General features: G+C 45.6%; 1 protein-coding gene across 3 annotated transcripts in view; it reads left to right on the top strand.

The window, feature by feature from the left end:
* Positions 1 to 562: 562 nt before the first annotated feature.
* NBEAL1 (neurobeachin like 1) overlaps positions 563 to 16,390 on the top strand; it is a 190,157-nt gene continuing 174,329 nt past the window's right edge. For 2 of the 3 annotated variants that reach the window (XM_029068756.2, XM_029068751.2), the window contains exons 1-2: positions 563 to 705; positions 2,902 to 3,149. In XM_029068756.2, coding sequence (XP_028924589.1) covers positions 3,099 to 3,149 — 51 coding nt within the window. In that variant the 5' untranslated portion in view covers positions 563 to 705; positions 2,902 to 3,098. Of the gene's footprint in view, positions 706 to 2,356; positions 2,466 to 2,901; positions 3,150 to 16,390 lie in introns of those variants that run through there. The other variant, XM_029068752.2, reaches the window with a different exon arrangement.

The following is a 16,390-nucleotide window of genomic DNA, read 5'->3' as shown; positions in this document are numbered from 1 at the left end:
CAAATACCAACATTATTATTATTTGTCAGCTGTGTGACTGTGGGCAAGTCACTTGACTTCTCTGTGCCTCAGTTCCCTCATCTGTAAAATGGGGATTAACTGTGAGCCCCACGTGGGACAACCTGATGCCCTTCTATCTCCCCCAGCACTTAGAACGGTGCTCTGCACCTAGTAAGCGCTGAACAAATGCCAACATGATGATTATCATTAGGACTGGCAGACGAACCGCCCCTCACCCGGGCTTCACCGCCCTCAGTTAAGATGGCCGCAGGAAATGACGTCACGCGGGGCGGCTCCAGCTCCCCCCTCCCCGAGGAGGCCGGTGACGTCAGCCCCGCAGCCCCCCCTCCATCCCCTCCCACAGCGATGGCGACGGCTGGAATGCGGAGGAACGGGAATGGGGGGGCGGGAGGGGGAACGAGGCCCCGCCCCTTCCCCCGGACCGGCCAATGAGGAGCCGCGGCGTAATCGGACGGGCTGCGCCTATTGGTGGCCGCCGGGGGGCCCGCCCCCCCTCCGGGCCCCGCCCCTCGCCGGGGCCGCGCAGGCGCCGTGGGGGCCGCGGGCTGCCCGGGGCGGGCGGAGGGGAGGGTTCGTCCGCCGACTGACCGATAGACCGATCGATCGATCGATCGATCCACCGAACCACCGACCGACAGACGGGGAGCAGGAGGCGGCGGCGGCGGCCGCTCCGCCGACCCCAATGTGAGAGCGGCCGGGGGTGGGATCGGGGACGGGGGCGGGAGGGGGACTCGCCCCTGCCCTTCCACTGCTGGCGGGGCCCCAGGGGCGCTTCCACTCTCTGGTCCGGCTTAAAGACCCCCCACCCCCCCATCTCCTCTCCAAACAGCTCCCCCCCTTCCCCCCATCAGGTTTTTGCTTCGGAGACAGAAAAACAATATTGTTCGTATATGTTAAGCGCTTACTAGGTGCAGCGCACTGCTCTAAGCGCTGCGGTAGAGGGTCATCAGGTTGTCCCACGTGAGGCTCCCAGTCTTCATCCCCATTTTGCAGATGAGGAAACTGAGGCCCGGAGAAGTGACTTGCCCACAGTCGACAAGTGGCAGCGGCGGGATTCGAACCCAGGATCTGTGACTCCCCAGCCCGGGCTCTTGCCCCTTGAACGCCCTGACAACTCTTTCTAAGCCTCCCCAGAATTCATTCATTCATTCATTCAGTAGTATTTATTGAGCGCTTACTAGGTGCAGAGCACTGTACTAAGCGCTTGGAGTCGACAATTGGGCAACAGATAGAGGCAATCCCTGCCCAATGACGGGCTCACAGTGTAATCGGGGGAGACAGATGGACAAAAACAAGACAACTTAATCGCGATACATAGAATCATGGGGATGCACACCTCATTAACAAAATAAATAGGTAATAAAAATCTATCCAAATGATCGCAGTGCTGAGGGGAAGGGAGAGGGGGAGGAGCAGAGGGAAAGGGAGGAGAACCAGAACCAGCCAAAGGGCCAATGTGGCCCTTCGTTCCTCCCGTGCTGCTGGTTTCTTCCCCCCCCCCCCCTTAGAGGAATTATCGACATCAAAAAAACCCCATTTTTACCGTTTATGTTGGTGGTATTTAAGTGCTCACTCTGTGCCTAGCACTGTTCTAAGCGCTGGGGGGGATCCCGTACAAGGTGATCAGATGGTCCCACGTGGGGCTCACGATTTTCATCCCCATTTTAATAATAATAATAATAATATTGTTCGTATAGGTTAAGCGCTTACTATGTGCAGAGCACTGTTCTAAGCGCTGGGGTAGATACAGGGTCATCAGGTGGAGCTCACAGTCTTGATCCCCATTTTACAGAAGGGGGAACTGAGGCACAGAGAAGTGACTTGCCCACAGTCATCCAGCTGACAAGTGGCGGAGGTGGAAATCGAACCCATGACCTCTGACTCCTAAGCGCGGGCTCTTTCCACTGAGCTACGCTGCTTCTCAAGTATTTGTTCAGCGCTTACTGTGTGCCAGGCACTGTTCTAAGCGCTGGGGTAGATACAAGATCATCAGGTTGTCCCACGTGGGGCTCCCAGTCTTCATCCCCATTTTCCAGATGAGGGAACTGAGGCCCAGAGAAGTGAAGTGACTTGCCCAAAGTCACACAGCTGGCAAGCGGCGGAGCCGGGATTAGAACCCATAAAATAAAAATAAAAGTTGGTTTTTGTTAAGCGCTTACTCTGTGCAAAGCACTGTTTTAAGCGCTGGGTGGAATCAAAGCGATCAGGTAGTCCCATGTGGGGCTTACAGTCTTAATCCCCATTTTCCAGATGAAGTAACGGAGGCCCAGCGAAGCGACTTCCAGCTGGCAAGCGGCGGAGTGGGGATTCGAACCCATGACCTCCGTCTCCCAACCCCGGGCTCTTTCCACTGAGCTCTGCTGCTTCTCAGCTGTTTAGCCCTGTCGACCCAAGTTCCGGGTCGACTTTGAATTGGATTTGGCCGCTTGCTAAGTAATTGCAAGGTGTGTCAGAAACACCCGCTCTCGTGATCTTTAAATGGATGTTTAGCTTAATGTTCGTTCCTAGGGGATTGAAGAGGTGTTAAATTGCTCTTCACTGTTCTCCAGCGAGCTAGACTTTTTTATTTGGACCTGAATCATTGCTTCAGTAGTATTTATTGAGTGCTTACTATGTGCAGGGCACTGTACTAAGCGCTTGGAATGTACTATTCGGCAACAGATAGAGACCATCTCTGCCCAACGATGGGCTCACAGTCTAAACGGGGGAGACAGCAGAGGAAAACAAGACAACATCATCAAGATAAATAGAATCAAGGAGATATACACCTCATTAACAAAATGAACAGGGTAATAAATAATATGCACAAATAATCACAGTGCTGAGGGGAAGGGGACACCTTTTTGCAGCATAAACCTAAGGGTATTTTCTCTTTCGCAGATCTCTTTCGCCTCCAGAGTGCCGTTGGGGAAGAAGTTGAGAAGCTGTTGCAATTACCCAGGAGACGCGGCCCATTTCTTTTTGCCACTGTGTTGAGTTTTTTATGTAAACACTAGAAAAGTGGAAAATAAAATGAACTTGGTAACGTCTTGAATACTTTTTTTTTGAAAAAGTAAACTGGAGGAGGTAAAAGAGGAATGGCATCCAGAGAGAGGCTCTTTGAACTTTGGATGCTTTATTGTAATAAGGTAACTACTTTTTTATTTCTTAATTTAAAGCGATTATACCGTTTTCTGATGTGGCCTGATTTAGCAGCCACAATTACAAGTACGTTTGATAGAAATGTGTTGTTTTGAAAGTGTCGGTAACTGAAGCCTTGTTTAGAGCAAATTACATTCTCTGATTTTTTTTATTTCCTTCTTGATTCTGTTTTCACATTTCAGACTACCCTCTTGCCCACCTTACCAATGAAAAAGCACGATGTGTGATTTTTTTTTAATGCTTGGACTCACAAACTTAGTTTTGTTCAAGTGAATTCACAAGTTGAAAAGGAAAGTATAGTTTGGTTTGTATTTTCTTCCTCCCCAAGTGGAAGTAGATAGAGATATACTAAAAGAAATGGGGACTGTCTCGTTTTTAATTATTTAAAAATCTTTTTTTATATCTCTTTACTTCTCTCCCACTCTTGGCCACTCTAGAGTTTCCTTAGGATGTTAGTCATACAGTGTGCATATTTTTTTTTAAATTACAGTTAATGGCTGTGGTTTAGGAGGGGCTGGCAGTGGATACAGAGTAATGTCCTATTTTGATCCCTGCTTCTAAGTACATAGTTCCTAAAATACTTATTCAGAACAGGACGTGGGAACCAAACCAAGTCCTGCTGGCCGAGTGTGAGGTTGCACATCGTCTATATAGTTGACATGGCCCTCTGTTCCCTTTTGTTTCTTAAAGAAATAAATATATTTTGTTAGTGGTGAATCGTATGACCGTTTTGGGATTCGTTCTAGGATTTGTCGTCTTGGTTCAGATGCTACTTGGGTTGCAAAGAAAAAATCTTTTAAATAAACTTAATGTAGTAGACTTTTGTGTAATGTCTGAAAGCTTCTCTCCTTTGTAAAAGGAGTACCGGTGTTCCCATCCTATTAATAATGAAAAAGTAATCTAATACTCAGGATGATTTAGAAGCCTGGAGCTGAGGAACTTCGTTATCGGTTACAAATTTAGCCCCTAGAAATGACAATGCATTTCTGCTGAGCTTGAAAAGCAATCATAAAATGCTGTTGTCAAACCTAGTGGAACGAAAATGTTACTAGAGGCTAAGTGGCGTTATCTTAATTGGCGTTTCTCTATCAAATATAGAAAAGCATCTTTTGTCCTATATGTGTCTCAACTTTTTTAGTGATCTTAAGTTCAAATTTGAAACCTCTCCATATCTTTGAAGATGTTTCCTCTGATTGTTAATATATTAAGTGTAGCATTTGATTATGAAGCAGTATTATCTGAGTACAAATTTAGTGTGAAGAAATGACAGAGTAGGCTTTCCTGGTTCTCCAAACAGGGAGTCTGCCAAAAAATACCCCCTTGTTTGGGAAATTTACAAGTGGTTTAACTCAGTAGTATTTACTGAGTGTCTATGGTATGCAGGGCACTATTGGTTGAGTACAATAAAATTAGTAAACAGGACCTCTGCCTTCAAAGACCTTACTGGAGACAGCCATCAAAGTACATTTCAGGAAGGAGGAAGTAAGAGAAGACATAAGATATGTACATAAGTGCTACCAGAAGTAGGGGCGGGAGGGAGATCATGGGCAGGTCAGGAGCTCAGGTAGGATTCATTCATTTATTCAATTGTATTTATTGAGCGATTATTGTGTGCAGAGCACTGTACTAAGCGCTTGGAATGTACAACTCGGCAACAGAGACAATCCCTGATCAACAGCGGGCTTGCAGTCTAAAAGGGGGAGAGACAGACAGCAAAACAGAGCAAGTAAGATGAAAGTGTTGCTGAGATTTGGGGGGATTATTTTCTCATCAGGGAAGGCTTCTTGGGGGCGATGTGAGTTCAGAAGGGCTTGAAGATGACTTACAGATCAGCAGAGTGCTTATAAATGTACTCCTGTTCCAAAGGAGTACAGGTGAAATGGATGTAAGCGAGAAAATACTTTCACCCCGGAAATAAATGGGACCAGTGGCCAAAAATTGACCGTGCTACTTGATTTGAATTTTCTCTGTGGCTTTTCCTCTTTTCTCCTTCCTTCTCTGAGTCATTTCCCTAATTGTTCTTTTTCCAACTGGCCAAAGAAACAAGAAACAAAGAAAAAGATGCAAGCGGGTGTATCGCTAGGTTCTTGCCGTTCTGTCTGTAGCATGCAGTTCCAACAGCCCTCGCCTGGATTCATTCTCAGACTTTTAACCCCACTTGTGTGGCCTTCTAGGTCTTTTTCTCCCTCCTCCTCTAGACTGTGAGCTCATTGTGGTCGGGGATTGTCCCTCTTTATTGTTGTATTGTACTTTCCCAAGGGCTTAGTACAGTGTTCTGAACCCGGTAAGTGCTTAAAAAATACGATTGAAAGAATGAAATGTTAAATGGCTCCTCAAAATGAGCTTCTGCATTATAGTCCCCAAGTCATGGAAGGATTTATCTGACAATTTCCCAGATAGTCCTTTTGCCTTTAAAGAGTTTCCCTATTTGCCTTACAGAGGCCTAAAAGGAGTTGCCCCAAGGGGAACGTTCATTTTTTTAACCATTTTTTATAAAATTAAAAAAAAATTACCTTTGCTGCAGTGCAAAATCAACACTGCTTGAATGTCAATCAATCAGTGGTATCGGAGTGCTTACTCTGTGCAGAACACTGGATTGGCGCTTGGGGAAGTACAATAAAACAGAGTTGGTAGGCCAGATCCCTGCCCATAGGGAACTTACAGACTCTGGGGAAGGCGGATGTAAAATTAGGGATAAGGGAAATCATATGGAAGATAGATAAACTTGTCCTTGGATTGCTTTGTATAGAGAGTGTTACATTGTAGTGATAACACCAACTATAGAAAGAACTTTCAATGTTCTCCTTTAAGCAGTCCAAATTGTGTGATTTTTCAAAGATGCCGTCATTGAGAGTGGCTGTTAAAGCCAGAGTGAACCTGCTGAATCTTACTAAAGGCACCGTCCCCCTGTTGTTTTGGCTTTTTTGCAATGGCTGGAAAGGATTTGGTGCTGCCCCTTAGTCTTATATGCCTCATAAATTAATCCTCACTCAGAACAGTGTTTGGCACATAGTAAGCGCTTAAATACCATCATCATTATTATTATTAATCAGTCGGTGGTATTTACGGAGCACTGATTGCTGCAGAGCACTGTACTAGACACTTGAGAAAATACAATAGAAATGGTAGGTGTGAACCCTGCCTGTCCCAAGGAGCTTAATCTCTTCTTAAAAAAAAAGCATTCCTTTTTTAGTCCCTCCTAATCGTCTCCCACCATTCAGTTGTTGGAAGCTACACTTCACTGGATCCTTTGTGTTTCCTTTATGTCCTTTGCTTTGCTTTCTCCATTTCAACTGGCCATCCACAGCGACCGTGGTAGACTGGATTGGCAGTAGGTATTTGTTAAGCGCTCACTATGTGCCAAGCTCTGTTCTGTGCACTGGGAGAGATACGAGGTTATCAGGTCGTTCCAGGTGAGGCTCACACTCTTAATCCCCATTTTACAGATGAGGTAACTGAGGCACAGAGAAGTTAAGTAACTTGCCCACAGCAGACATGTGGCAGAGCTGGGCCTAGAATCCACGACCTCTGACTCCCAAGCCCTTGCTCTGCTCTTTCCACTGAGCCACACTCCTACTATTGAAGCAGTTTGAGATGGGTATTAATTCCATTTACTTTCATTTAGTTCAGTGCTCTGCACACGGTAAGCGCTTTTCATCTGCACACAGTGCTTTTCATTCATTCAATTGTATTTACTGAGCGTTTACTATGTGCAGAGCACTGTACTAAGCGCTTGGAAAGTACAATTCGGCAACAGGTAGAGACAATCCCTACCCAACAGCGGACTCACGGTCTAGAAGGGGGGATATTTGGGGGGAACCACTGAATACCATTGATTGATACTGCTAGTCTTTATTGAGTGCGATCCTATCCGACAGTTTGATGTGGAATATTTATGTTTTATTATTTATATTAATGTCTATCTCCCCCTCTACACTCTAAGCTCGTTGTGGGCAGGGAACGTTTATACCAACGCTATTGTATTGCCTTCTCCCAAGTGCTTGGTTAATTGTCTTGCACACAGTAAGCGTGAAATAAATGTGATCGAATGAATGGATCGTTGATCAGAGAGCATACGAGGGGCCGATGCATGAGTCCAGAAAGCAGACGTCTTTGTGGACATCGTCATCAGTGGTATTTGAGTGTTTACCGTCCTGTCTGCAGAAGCTCCGCGGACCTTCGGTTTGGCCTGAAACTCGTTGCTTGTCATCTGCAAGCTCTCACTAACAGTCTGCCAAAGGTTATGCTGACGGCCTTGATTCACATCACGGCCCAGGAAATAGCAACATATCATTGGACAGGAAATGACTAAAGCCTGTGATAGCTCTTTAGATGTGGGCAGTGTTGTTTCAGTCAATCAGTGGTATTTATTGAGTGCTTAATGTTTACAGAGCAGTGTATTAGACATTTGGGAGAGTACAAATCGAGAGAGTTGGTAGACAAGATTCCTGACCTCAAGGGGCTTACAGTCTAGTGGGGGTAGACAGATGTTAAAATATATTACAGAAAATAATGGACTGTACCTAAATGCTGTGGGGCTGGGGTGTGGGCAGGGGTATCAAAATGCTTAAAGGTGATGTGGGTCGTGTGGTGGAAAGTGCTTAAGAGGTACAGACCCAAGTGCACAGGGAGGGAGAAGAGGGAAGTGAAGGGTTGATTAGTCGGGGAAGGCTTCTTGGAGGAGATGTGCTTTTAGGATGGCTTTGAAGATGGGGAGAGGGCGGGTCTGTCGGGTTTGAAAGGGGAGAGAAACGCAGGCCAGAGGGAGGAGTCGTTGGTGAGATGGGTGTGATTGAAATACAGTGAGCAGGCGAAGAAGTTGGAGAAGCGAAGTGTGCGGCCTGGGTCGTAGTAGGAGTTTCCCCGATGCCTCGCCTTTCTTTCATTTTCCTGCTCGTTTACCATCAGTCCATAGAGCCGAATCTGCCGTGGTTCAGTGTTTCTTCAGGTCTTGCATTTTTGCCTTCAGGGTACAGTCAACCATGTATATCTGCTCATTAATGACTACCGCTAAGACTAATTAGGAGGCGTGAATCAGAGGAATATTCCAACACCAGCGTCTAGGTCCCTTGCCAAACTTGGCCGCCACGCAGGGTCGTGGTAAAGTGTAACAGGACCAAACCCATCACACCACCCTGCTTCGCTCCATTAGTGGTGGCTAACGAGTCAGAGCAGGTCCCACTACTCTGACACAATCTCAGAGCAACCCCAATTACTAAGTCTTCTAGACTGTAAACTCGTTATGGGCAGGGAACATGTCTACTAATTTTGTTGTATTAGACCCTCTCAAGCGCTTAGTACAGTGCTGTTCACACAAAGTGCTTAGTAAATACCATTGATTGATTAGCAGCGTGGCTCAGTGGGAAGAGCCCGGGCTTGGGAGTCAGAGGTCATGAGTTTGAATCCTGGCTCTGCCATTTAGCTGTGTGACTGTGGGCAAGTCACTTAACTTCTCTGTGCCAGTTACCTCATCTGTAAAATGGGGATTAACAGTGAGCCTCATGTGGGACAACCTGATTACTCTGTATCTACCCCAGCACTTAGAACAGTGCTCTGCACATAGTAAGCGCTTAGCAAATACCAGCATTATTATTATTATTAGCGGCCAAAGTCCATTTGACACACATATATCATGCTTTTTAAGGTTTGGGAAGGCAGAACAGAAGTGTTGACGCCTAACGTATGATATGCAGCCACGATCACCACTGCTTTGGCATGCTGGGGTCCAAATACATTTTGCGGTGATGGAAATAGATGGGTAACAATCTTATTTAGTGGCCAGTCCAAACCAGATCTGGCTAATTGGAGAAGCAGCGTGGCCTAGTGGAAAGAGCCCGGGTTTGGGAGTCAGAGGTGGTGGGTTCTAATCCCGGCTCCGCCACTTGTCAGCTGGGTGACTTTGGGCAAGTCACGATGATGATGATGATGAATTTTTACGGTGATGTTATTCTAAGAACGTTAGCGTTATCTGTAAAATAGGGTTGAAGACTTTGATCCCCACGTGGGACAACCTGATCACCTTGTATCCCCCCAGCGCTTAAAACAGTGCTTTGGACATAGTAAGCGCTTAACAAATACCAACTTTTATTTTTATTTTATGGGTTCATACATTAATCATTGCTTAGAACAGTGCTTGGCACATAGTAAGCCCTTAACAAATGCCATCATTATTATTAATTCCTTGCCAGCAATGCAGAATAGTGAGAGTTTCTCTTGTTGACTCTGTTTCTTCTCAGCGGTGATGATGGTGGAATCTTTGGCATCTTTGCAGTGCTGAGGAGAGGTGCTTGTGTCAGTACTTGAACAGTAGGGTCCTTGTATCTCTCAACAGTTAGGCCAGCTGGCCTGAGAACGTGTTTCTCGGCCCATGGCGGCGACCACTCTCTCGGGAGTTAGAGAGTTACGTCCTTGCAGGGTCAGATTTTCTCTGCTTTATGAGGCTCTTATCTTTGGCAGAAAATATGTAATGTGTCCAGTAATGTGTAATGTGTCCAGTTCGTTCGTTCACTAGTATTTATTGAGCGCTTACTATGTACAGAGCACTGTACTAAGCGCTTGGAATGTACAGTTCGGTAACAGAGACAATGATGGGCTCACAGTCTAATTGGTCTTCTCTGCAGCGAGGGGCAGTTCCACCTTCTTATCCTTTCGTGTAACTCCTTCAGGGATGTGTGGAAATCACTGGCTTCACGGCAGCCTTGGAAAATTCTTCAATTTTGACATCCAAATTGCACGTTAAAATTGAATCAAGAAGAAACAGTGTGGCCTAGTGGAGAAAGCGTGGGCCTGGGAGTCAAAGATCGTGGCTTCTAATTCCTGATCGGCCAATGGCTTGCTGTGTTACCTTGGGCAAGTCACTTAACTTCTCTGGGCCTCAATTCCCTCAACTGTAAAGTAGGGATTCAATACCTCTTCTCCCTCCTACTCGGAGTGTGAGCCTTATGTGGGACAGGGACTGTGGCCGACCTAATTAGCTTCCACCTACCCCACCGCTTAGAACAGTGTGGGACACATAGTAAGGGCCTAATGAGCCATAAGAAAAAATCCAATTTATTGAGGGCCTGTTGGGTGCAGAGCATTGTATTAAGCACTTAGTATTTATTGAGCTCTTACAGTGTGATGGACACTGGACTAAGCTCTTGGGAGAGTACAGTTCAATGGAGTTGGTAGACAGGATCCCTGGCCTCAAGGAGCTTACAAATGGTATTAATTGACAACTTTCTGTTTGCAGAGCCCTGCACTAAGTATTTGGGAGCATACAGTACGATGGAGTTGCTAGACATAGCTGACAAAGGAAATATAGTGGTATTAATTGAGCCCTTACCGTGTGCCAAGGAACTGTACTAAATGCTTGGAAGAGTACATTATAACAGATTGTGTTCCCTGCCCACAAGGAGTTTACAATCTAGAGGGTTAGAAAGTATGATCCCTGCCCTCAAATGTTCCTCAATTTGTAATTGTGTAATAAGACAAAAATACGTTTTCTCCTCACAACATGACATTTTAAAAATTTTCATCGCATATTTTGACGAAGTATGGAATGCTGGCCAGGCAGTGGTAACCTTATTGTTCTTCAATAATGTTTTAAAGAAGTCAGCTTTACTGCAGGAACGGCAATGTAATACCGAATGGAAGTGATAATCATGACTTGAGAGAAATGAAATATAATTGTGGTTCCCTTTTGAACCAATTGGAATCTACGTAGCAATGTGCCTTGGACAACTTGAGAACTTATCAAACTGGTAACCTTTAACTCTTTCACTTTTATTCATTCCCTGAAAGTGCCTCCTTCAAAAGACAAGAGACTCATGTTCTTAATGTTTTATACAGTGATTCTCATCTATCACTCTGCTTATGGCTTTTTAGAACATAAGGCTTTCTGCCTTCTAGGAGTTTACCTCTTGATAGCATATAGTCATAGAAAAAAATAATTCCCTTTTTATGTTTATATTATTTTAGGCTGTATGAAAGTTTAGTGTTTATCTTGGACTATTGAATCGATATTTAGCACTTTGGGACGTCCTTTGGGTTGTTGGCTGATTAAAGTGCTCGAGTGAGATGATGTGGGAGCTAGGAGAGCTAATATGTGTTCTTTCAACAGAACACTATCAATCAATCGATGGTGTTTATTGAGTACTTAGTGTACAGAACACTGTACTAAATGCTTGGGAGAATACAAGTCAGCAGAGTTGGTAGACTTGTGCCCTGCCGAAAAGGAGTTTACCATCTAGAGTAAATAAATTACGGATATGCAAGGAAGTGCTGTGGGGCTGAGGGTGGGGTGAATAAAGGGTGCAAATCCATGTGCACTGGCAGAAAAGGGAGTAGGGGAAATGAGGGCTTAGTCGAGGAAGGTCTCTTGGAGGAGATGAGCCTTTTAGGAGGGCTTTGGAGGTGAGCGTGGTGGTCGCTTGTATATGGAGTGCCAGGCCAGGGGAATTTGCAGGTCCATTTTCATGAAGATTTCAGGAAATTTTAATTTTTTCTGACAGTGGGAGCATGTTTTCTTCAAGTGGTTTGTAAAGATGATGATGATTTCTTGTTTTCCCTCCTTGTATACTTTTTATTTTTCTCGTCTTCCATTTGGAGTAGATTTCTTTAATATCTGGAGTAGATTTCTTTAATACCTGCCTCTCTCTTTGTCCCCCAAGGTGGTCCTTTTTTTATGGCCTCTCCTTTCCCCTCTCTCTATCTCTCCTATATCGCTCCTCCCCTGACTGTCCTTTTCTCTGCTGTCCCTCTAAGATTGTCTTCTTAGCTGCCCATCTCCTTTCATCCCTTTTCAGGTCCAATTTCTATCTTCCTCTGCATTTTTTTGTTAATCACATCCACCTTTCTCCCTCTTACCCCAACTTCCTTTTTTCAGGCTGTAAATCTTTGGCCTGTTTATTCTTGAAACGGGACCCAGGCGTCTCTGGGTTAACTGAGGTTTCAGGCTCCAGTGGGATGGATGCTAAAGGGAACCCCCTTCTCCCCAAGAGCTGGGAAGAGAGGAGAGCCCTGGACCCCTTTTTAGACAACAAATTTATTCCATTTCTTTTCATTAATGGTAGCAAATTTTTTCTCACTGACCCCTTATCAAACTGTTTGGGTTTGTGAAGTCTCATACTGTCTCTGCAGAATCTCATGAGATTTTCACAAGTGTATTGCATATTTTAAGTACTCCACTGGATTTTTTTCATTCTTTCTTTCTTTGGGACTCCAGACTGTGAACTCACTGTCTACCAACTCTGTTATATTGTACTCTGCCAAACGCTTAGTACAGTTCTCTGCGCACTGTAAAGCGCTCAGTAAATACCACTGATCGACTCACTGAGGTTCTGTTTCCTTTCACTGCTCATTGCCCTGTAACTCTGGAGCAAGATTGAAAGAGATGTTAGGTGAGCAAGATTAGATCTTCTTGGAGTTAAAGGTCAGACAATTGTATTTATGTATTTATACAATACATCAATTGTATTTATGAAGTAGCATTGCCTAGTGGAAAGAACACAGGCCTGGAAGTCAAGACCTGGATTCTAATACCAATTCTGCCACGTGTCTGCTGTGTGACCTTGGGCAAGTCACTTCTCTGGGTCTCAATTACCTCGTCTGTAAATTGGGGATTAAATCCCCCTCCCTCCTTAGACTGTGAGGCCCATGGGGGACATGGACCGTGTTCAACCTGATTATCTTATATCTGTCCTAGTACGGCAACAGGGCTTGAAGCACTTAAAAAATCCAATAACTAGTAAAGAAAGTTGCAATTATCCAGCTTAGATGAGATCAGGGTAGCTGTGCTGTAGTGATTTTTTTTCTTGTTGTTGCTTAATTAAAGTCTTAACACTTTCCTAGTGCAAACACATTTCTAGTGCAGTGGCAGAATCACATCACGTGTCATTGGTTCGAATCCCGGCTCTGCCACTTGTCAGCTGTGTGACTGTGGGCAAGTCACTTGACTTCTCTGTGCCTCAGTTACCTCATCTGTAAAATGGGGATTAACTGTGAGCCTCACGTGGGACAACCTGATTACCCTGTATCTACCCCAGTGCTTAAAACAGTGCTCTGCACATAATAAGCGCTTAACAAATACCAACATTATTATTATTATTATTTTAGAAGTCCTATGTAAACGAGCACAGGTATGAGATCAAATCAGTCTAAAAGTACCTAGATAGTGGGCCAAAAAAGTAATTATAGGACTGGACTAGGACCCCTTTTTGATTTTTCTCCCTCCACCCCCCCCCCCAAATTGCCCACTAGTTAAGGCCACTTGGCACACTCCTGTCCTCAGCTCTCTTTTGACGTTTCAGGAGGATTTGGGCTGTTCAGCCCTGCTTACATCGTGGCTCAGTGGAAAGAGCCCGGGCTTGGGAGTCAGAGGTCATGGGTTCGAATCCCGGCCCTGCCACTTGGCAACTGTGTGACTGTGGGCAAGTCACTTAATTTCTCTGTGCCGCAGTTCCCTCATCTGTAAAATGGAGATTAAGACTGTGAACCTCACGTGGGACAACCTGATTACCCTGTATCTCCCCCAGCGCTTAGAACAGTGCTCTGCACATAGTAAGCGCTTAAATACCAACATTATTATTATTTTTAAAACCGGTTCCATTTGTGTAAGTCTTTATAGCTCATGTGACCTGGCTCCCTGGAAGTAGGATTAGTGTCAATCAATGGGTGGTATTTATTAAGTGCTTGCTCTGTGGTGCACTGTACTAAAAGCTTGGGAGAGAACAATACAATACATGCCCTAGTGGAGAGAGCATGGGCCTGGGAGTCAGGAGAACTTGGATCCTAATCCCTGCTCCGCCACTTGTCCTGCTGTGTGTGTTTGGGCAAGTCACTTCACTTCTCTGGACCTCAGTTGCCTCATCTGTAAAATGGAGATGAAGACTCTGAGCCCTATGTGGGACAGGGTTCGAGAACTACTTGATTAGCTTGTATCTGCCAGTGCTTCGTATACTGCCTGGGACATAGTAAGTGTTTAACAGATAACATCGGAAGAAAAACAATCGGGAGACACAGTCCCCGCTCTCAGGGAGCTTACAGCCTAATGGGGAGGACGGACATTAAAATAAATTAATGAGGTAAAAGTAGAAACGGAGTATTAGGAGATGTACACGAATGCTGTGGGGTTGGGACTAAGATCACGGCAGAGGCAGTAGGTAAGATGACACCAAGACGGTGGGCTTCTGGATCAGGGTGGCTGGTGGTGTTATCCGCTAAGGTGGGAAAGTTAGGAGTAGGTTTGGAAAGTTAGGAGTAGGTTTGGAGAGAAAGATGACTAGTCCCAGGTAGGCGAAGCCAGCTTCCTCTTCTCGTTCTAATTTGACTCAGGCCAAACCCGGTTTTCATAGCCCTGGGGCTCAGCTTGGGCTGGGTTGGGTTAAAGCAGCATGGAGTAGTGGGAAGAACACAGGTCTGGGAGTCAGAGGACCTGTGTTCTACTCCCGCTTTATCACTTGTTTGCTGTGTGACCTTGGGCGTGTCATGTATCTTCTGTGACTCTCTGTTTCCTCATCTGTAAAATGGGGATTTCTCCCCTCCCATGATGAGGATGGCATGGATGGCATTTGTTAAGCACTCACTATGTGCCAAGCACTGGGGGGGATACAAGGTAATCAGGTGGTCCCACGTGGAGCTTACAGTTTTCATCCCCATTTTACAGACGAGGTACTGAGGCCCAGAGAAGTTAAGTGACTTGCCCAGAATCAGCTGACAGGTGGCAGGTCTGGGATTAGAACCCATGACCTCTGACTCCCAGGCCCCTGCTCTTTTCACTGAGTCACCCTCCTGTGTGAGCCCTCTGTGGGTTAAGGACTGTGGCGGAGCTGATTATCTTGTACTTACCCCAGCGCTTCGTACAGAGCCTGGCCTGCTTGACAAGTACTCTTAGTATCACAGGTATTGACTTGAAAAACTTTGTCCCAAGCAAGAGTCTAAAAGGTAGTCTACATCTTCCCTATAGCATCAGTGTTGTGTTGTGAGAAACGTGGATGTGTGTGACCTATCTCAGGGGTAGCCTGATGGTCAGGAAGAGGGCTGGGCCAGAAAAACTGAAAAAACGTAGCAAGGCTGAGCTCCCTCACATCAATTCTCTTAGAGAATTCTTCCCACCTTCAAAGCCTTATTGAAGGCACATCTCCTCCAAGAGACCTTCCCTGACTGTGCCCTCTTTTCCTTTTCTCCTACTCCCATCTGCATCACCCTAATTTGCTCCCTTTATTCACTCCCACCCCTACAGCACTTATGTACATATCCCTAATTTATTAATCTATATAAATGTCTGTTGCACCTCTAGACTAAGCCTCTTGTGAGCAGGGAATGTGACTGTCATATTGTATTCTCCCAATGCCAAGCACTGTTCTAAGCACTGGGATAGATACTAATAATGGTGGTATTTGTTAAGCGCTTACTATGTGCCAAGCACCGTTCTAAGCGCTGGGGGGATACAAGGTGATCAGGTTGTCCCACGTGGGGCTCACCAGTCTTCATCCCCATTTTACAGATGAGGTAACTGAGGCACAGAGAAGTGAAGTGACTTGCCCAAAATCACACAGCTGGCAAGTGGCAGATCTGGGATTTGAACCCATGACCTCTGACTCCCAAGCCCGGGCTCTTTCCACTGAGCCACGCTGGGGTGTCCCACATGGGGCTCACAGTCTCAATCCGCAGTTTACAGAGGAGGTAACTGAGGCACAGAGAAGTGAAATGACTTGCCCAGAGTCACACAGCTGGCAAGTGGCGGAGCCAGGATTAGAACCCACGACTTCTGACTCCCAAGCCTGCGCTTTTTCCATTAAGCTGTGCTGCTTCCCAGGACAGTGCTGTGCCCAGAGTAAGAGTTGAATAAATATGATCGAATGAATGAATTTCCTCTCAGATCCGTTGCTGTGACTTCCAAGATTGTATTCCCTTTTACCTCCATCCCAGTTGCTTTCTCTGCTTAATAAGACAGTGATCTAGTTCCCCCGTCCTCCAGCCCCCCCAAACATTCCCAAACTTCTGTCTTTTTTCTCTTCCTCGCTGCTGGCCCTCTGACAGCTCATCTCTAGCTTCTACTCACCTCTGAATCCTCCGCCTTCTGCCCGCTATGCCTCTTTAGATCCATCCGTCACCCTTTCGGAAAGCGTGAGCTTTGTGCTATTTGTGACTGATAGCATCGGCGTGGCTTAGGAGGGATTATTTTATCCGTTTTATCCGAAGCAGGGATTTCTCAAAGAATTGAAGTAGAGGTTGTGAAGGAGATTCA

The sequence above is a fragment of the Ornithorhynchus anatinus genome, chromosome 7, assembly GCF_004115215.2.
Source record: "Ornithorhynchus anatinus isolate Pmale09 chromosome 7, mOrnAna1.pri.v4, whole genome shotgun sequence".
NCBI classification, from domain to species: Eukaryota; Metazoa; Chordata; class Mammalia; order Monotremata; family Ornithorhynchidae; genus Ornithorhynchus; species Ornithorhynchus anatinus.
Note: the sequence above shows the minus strand (reverse complement) of the source record. Positions and strands in the feature narration are given on the sequence as shown.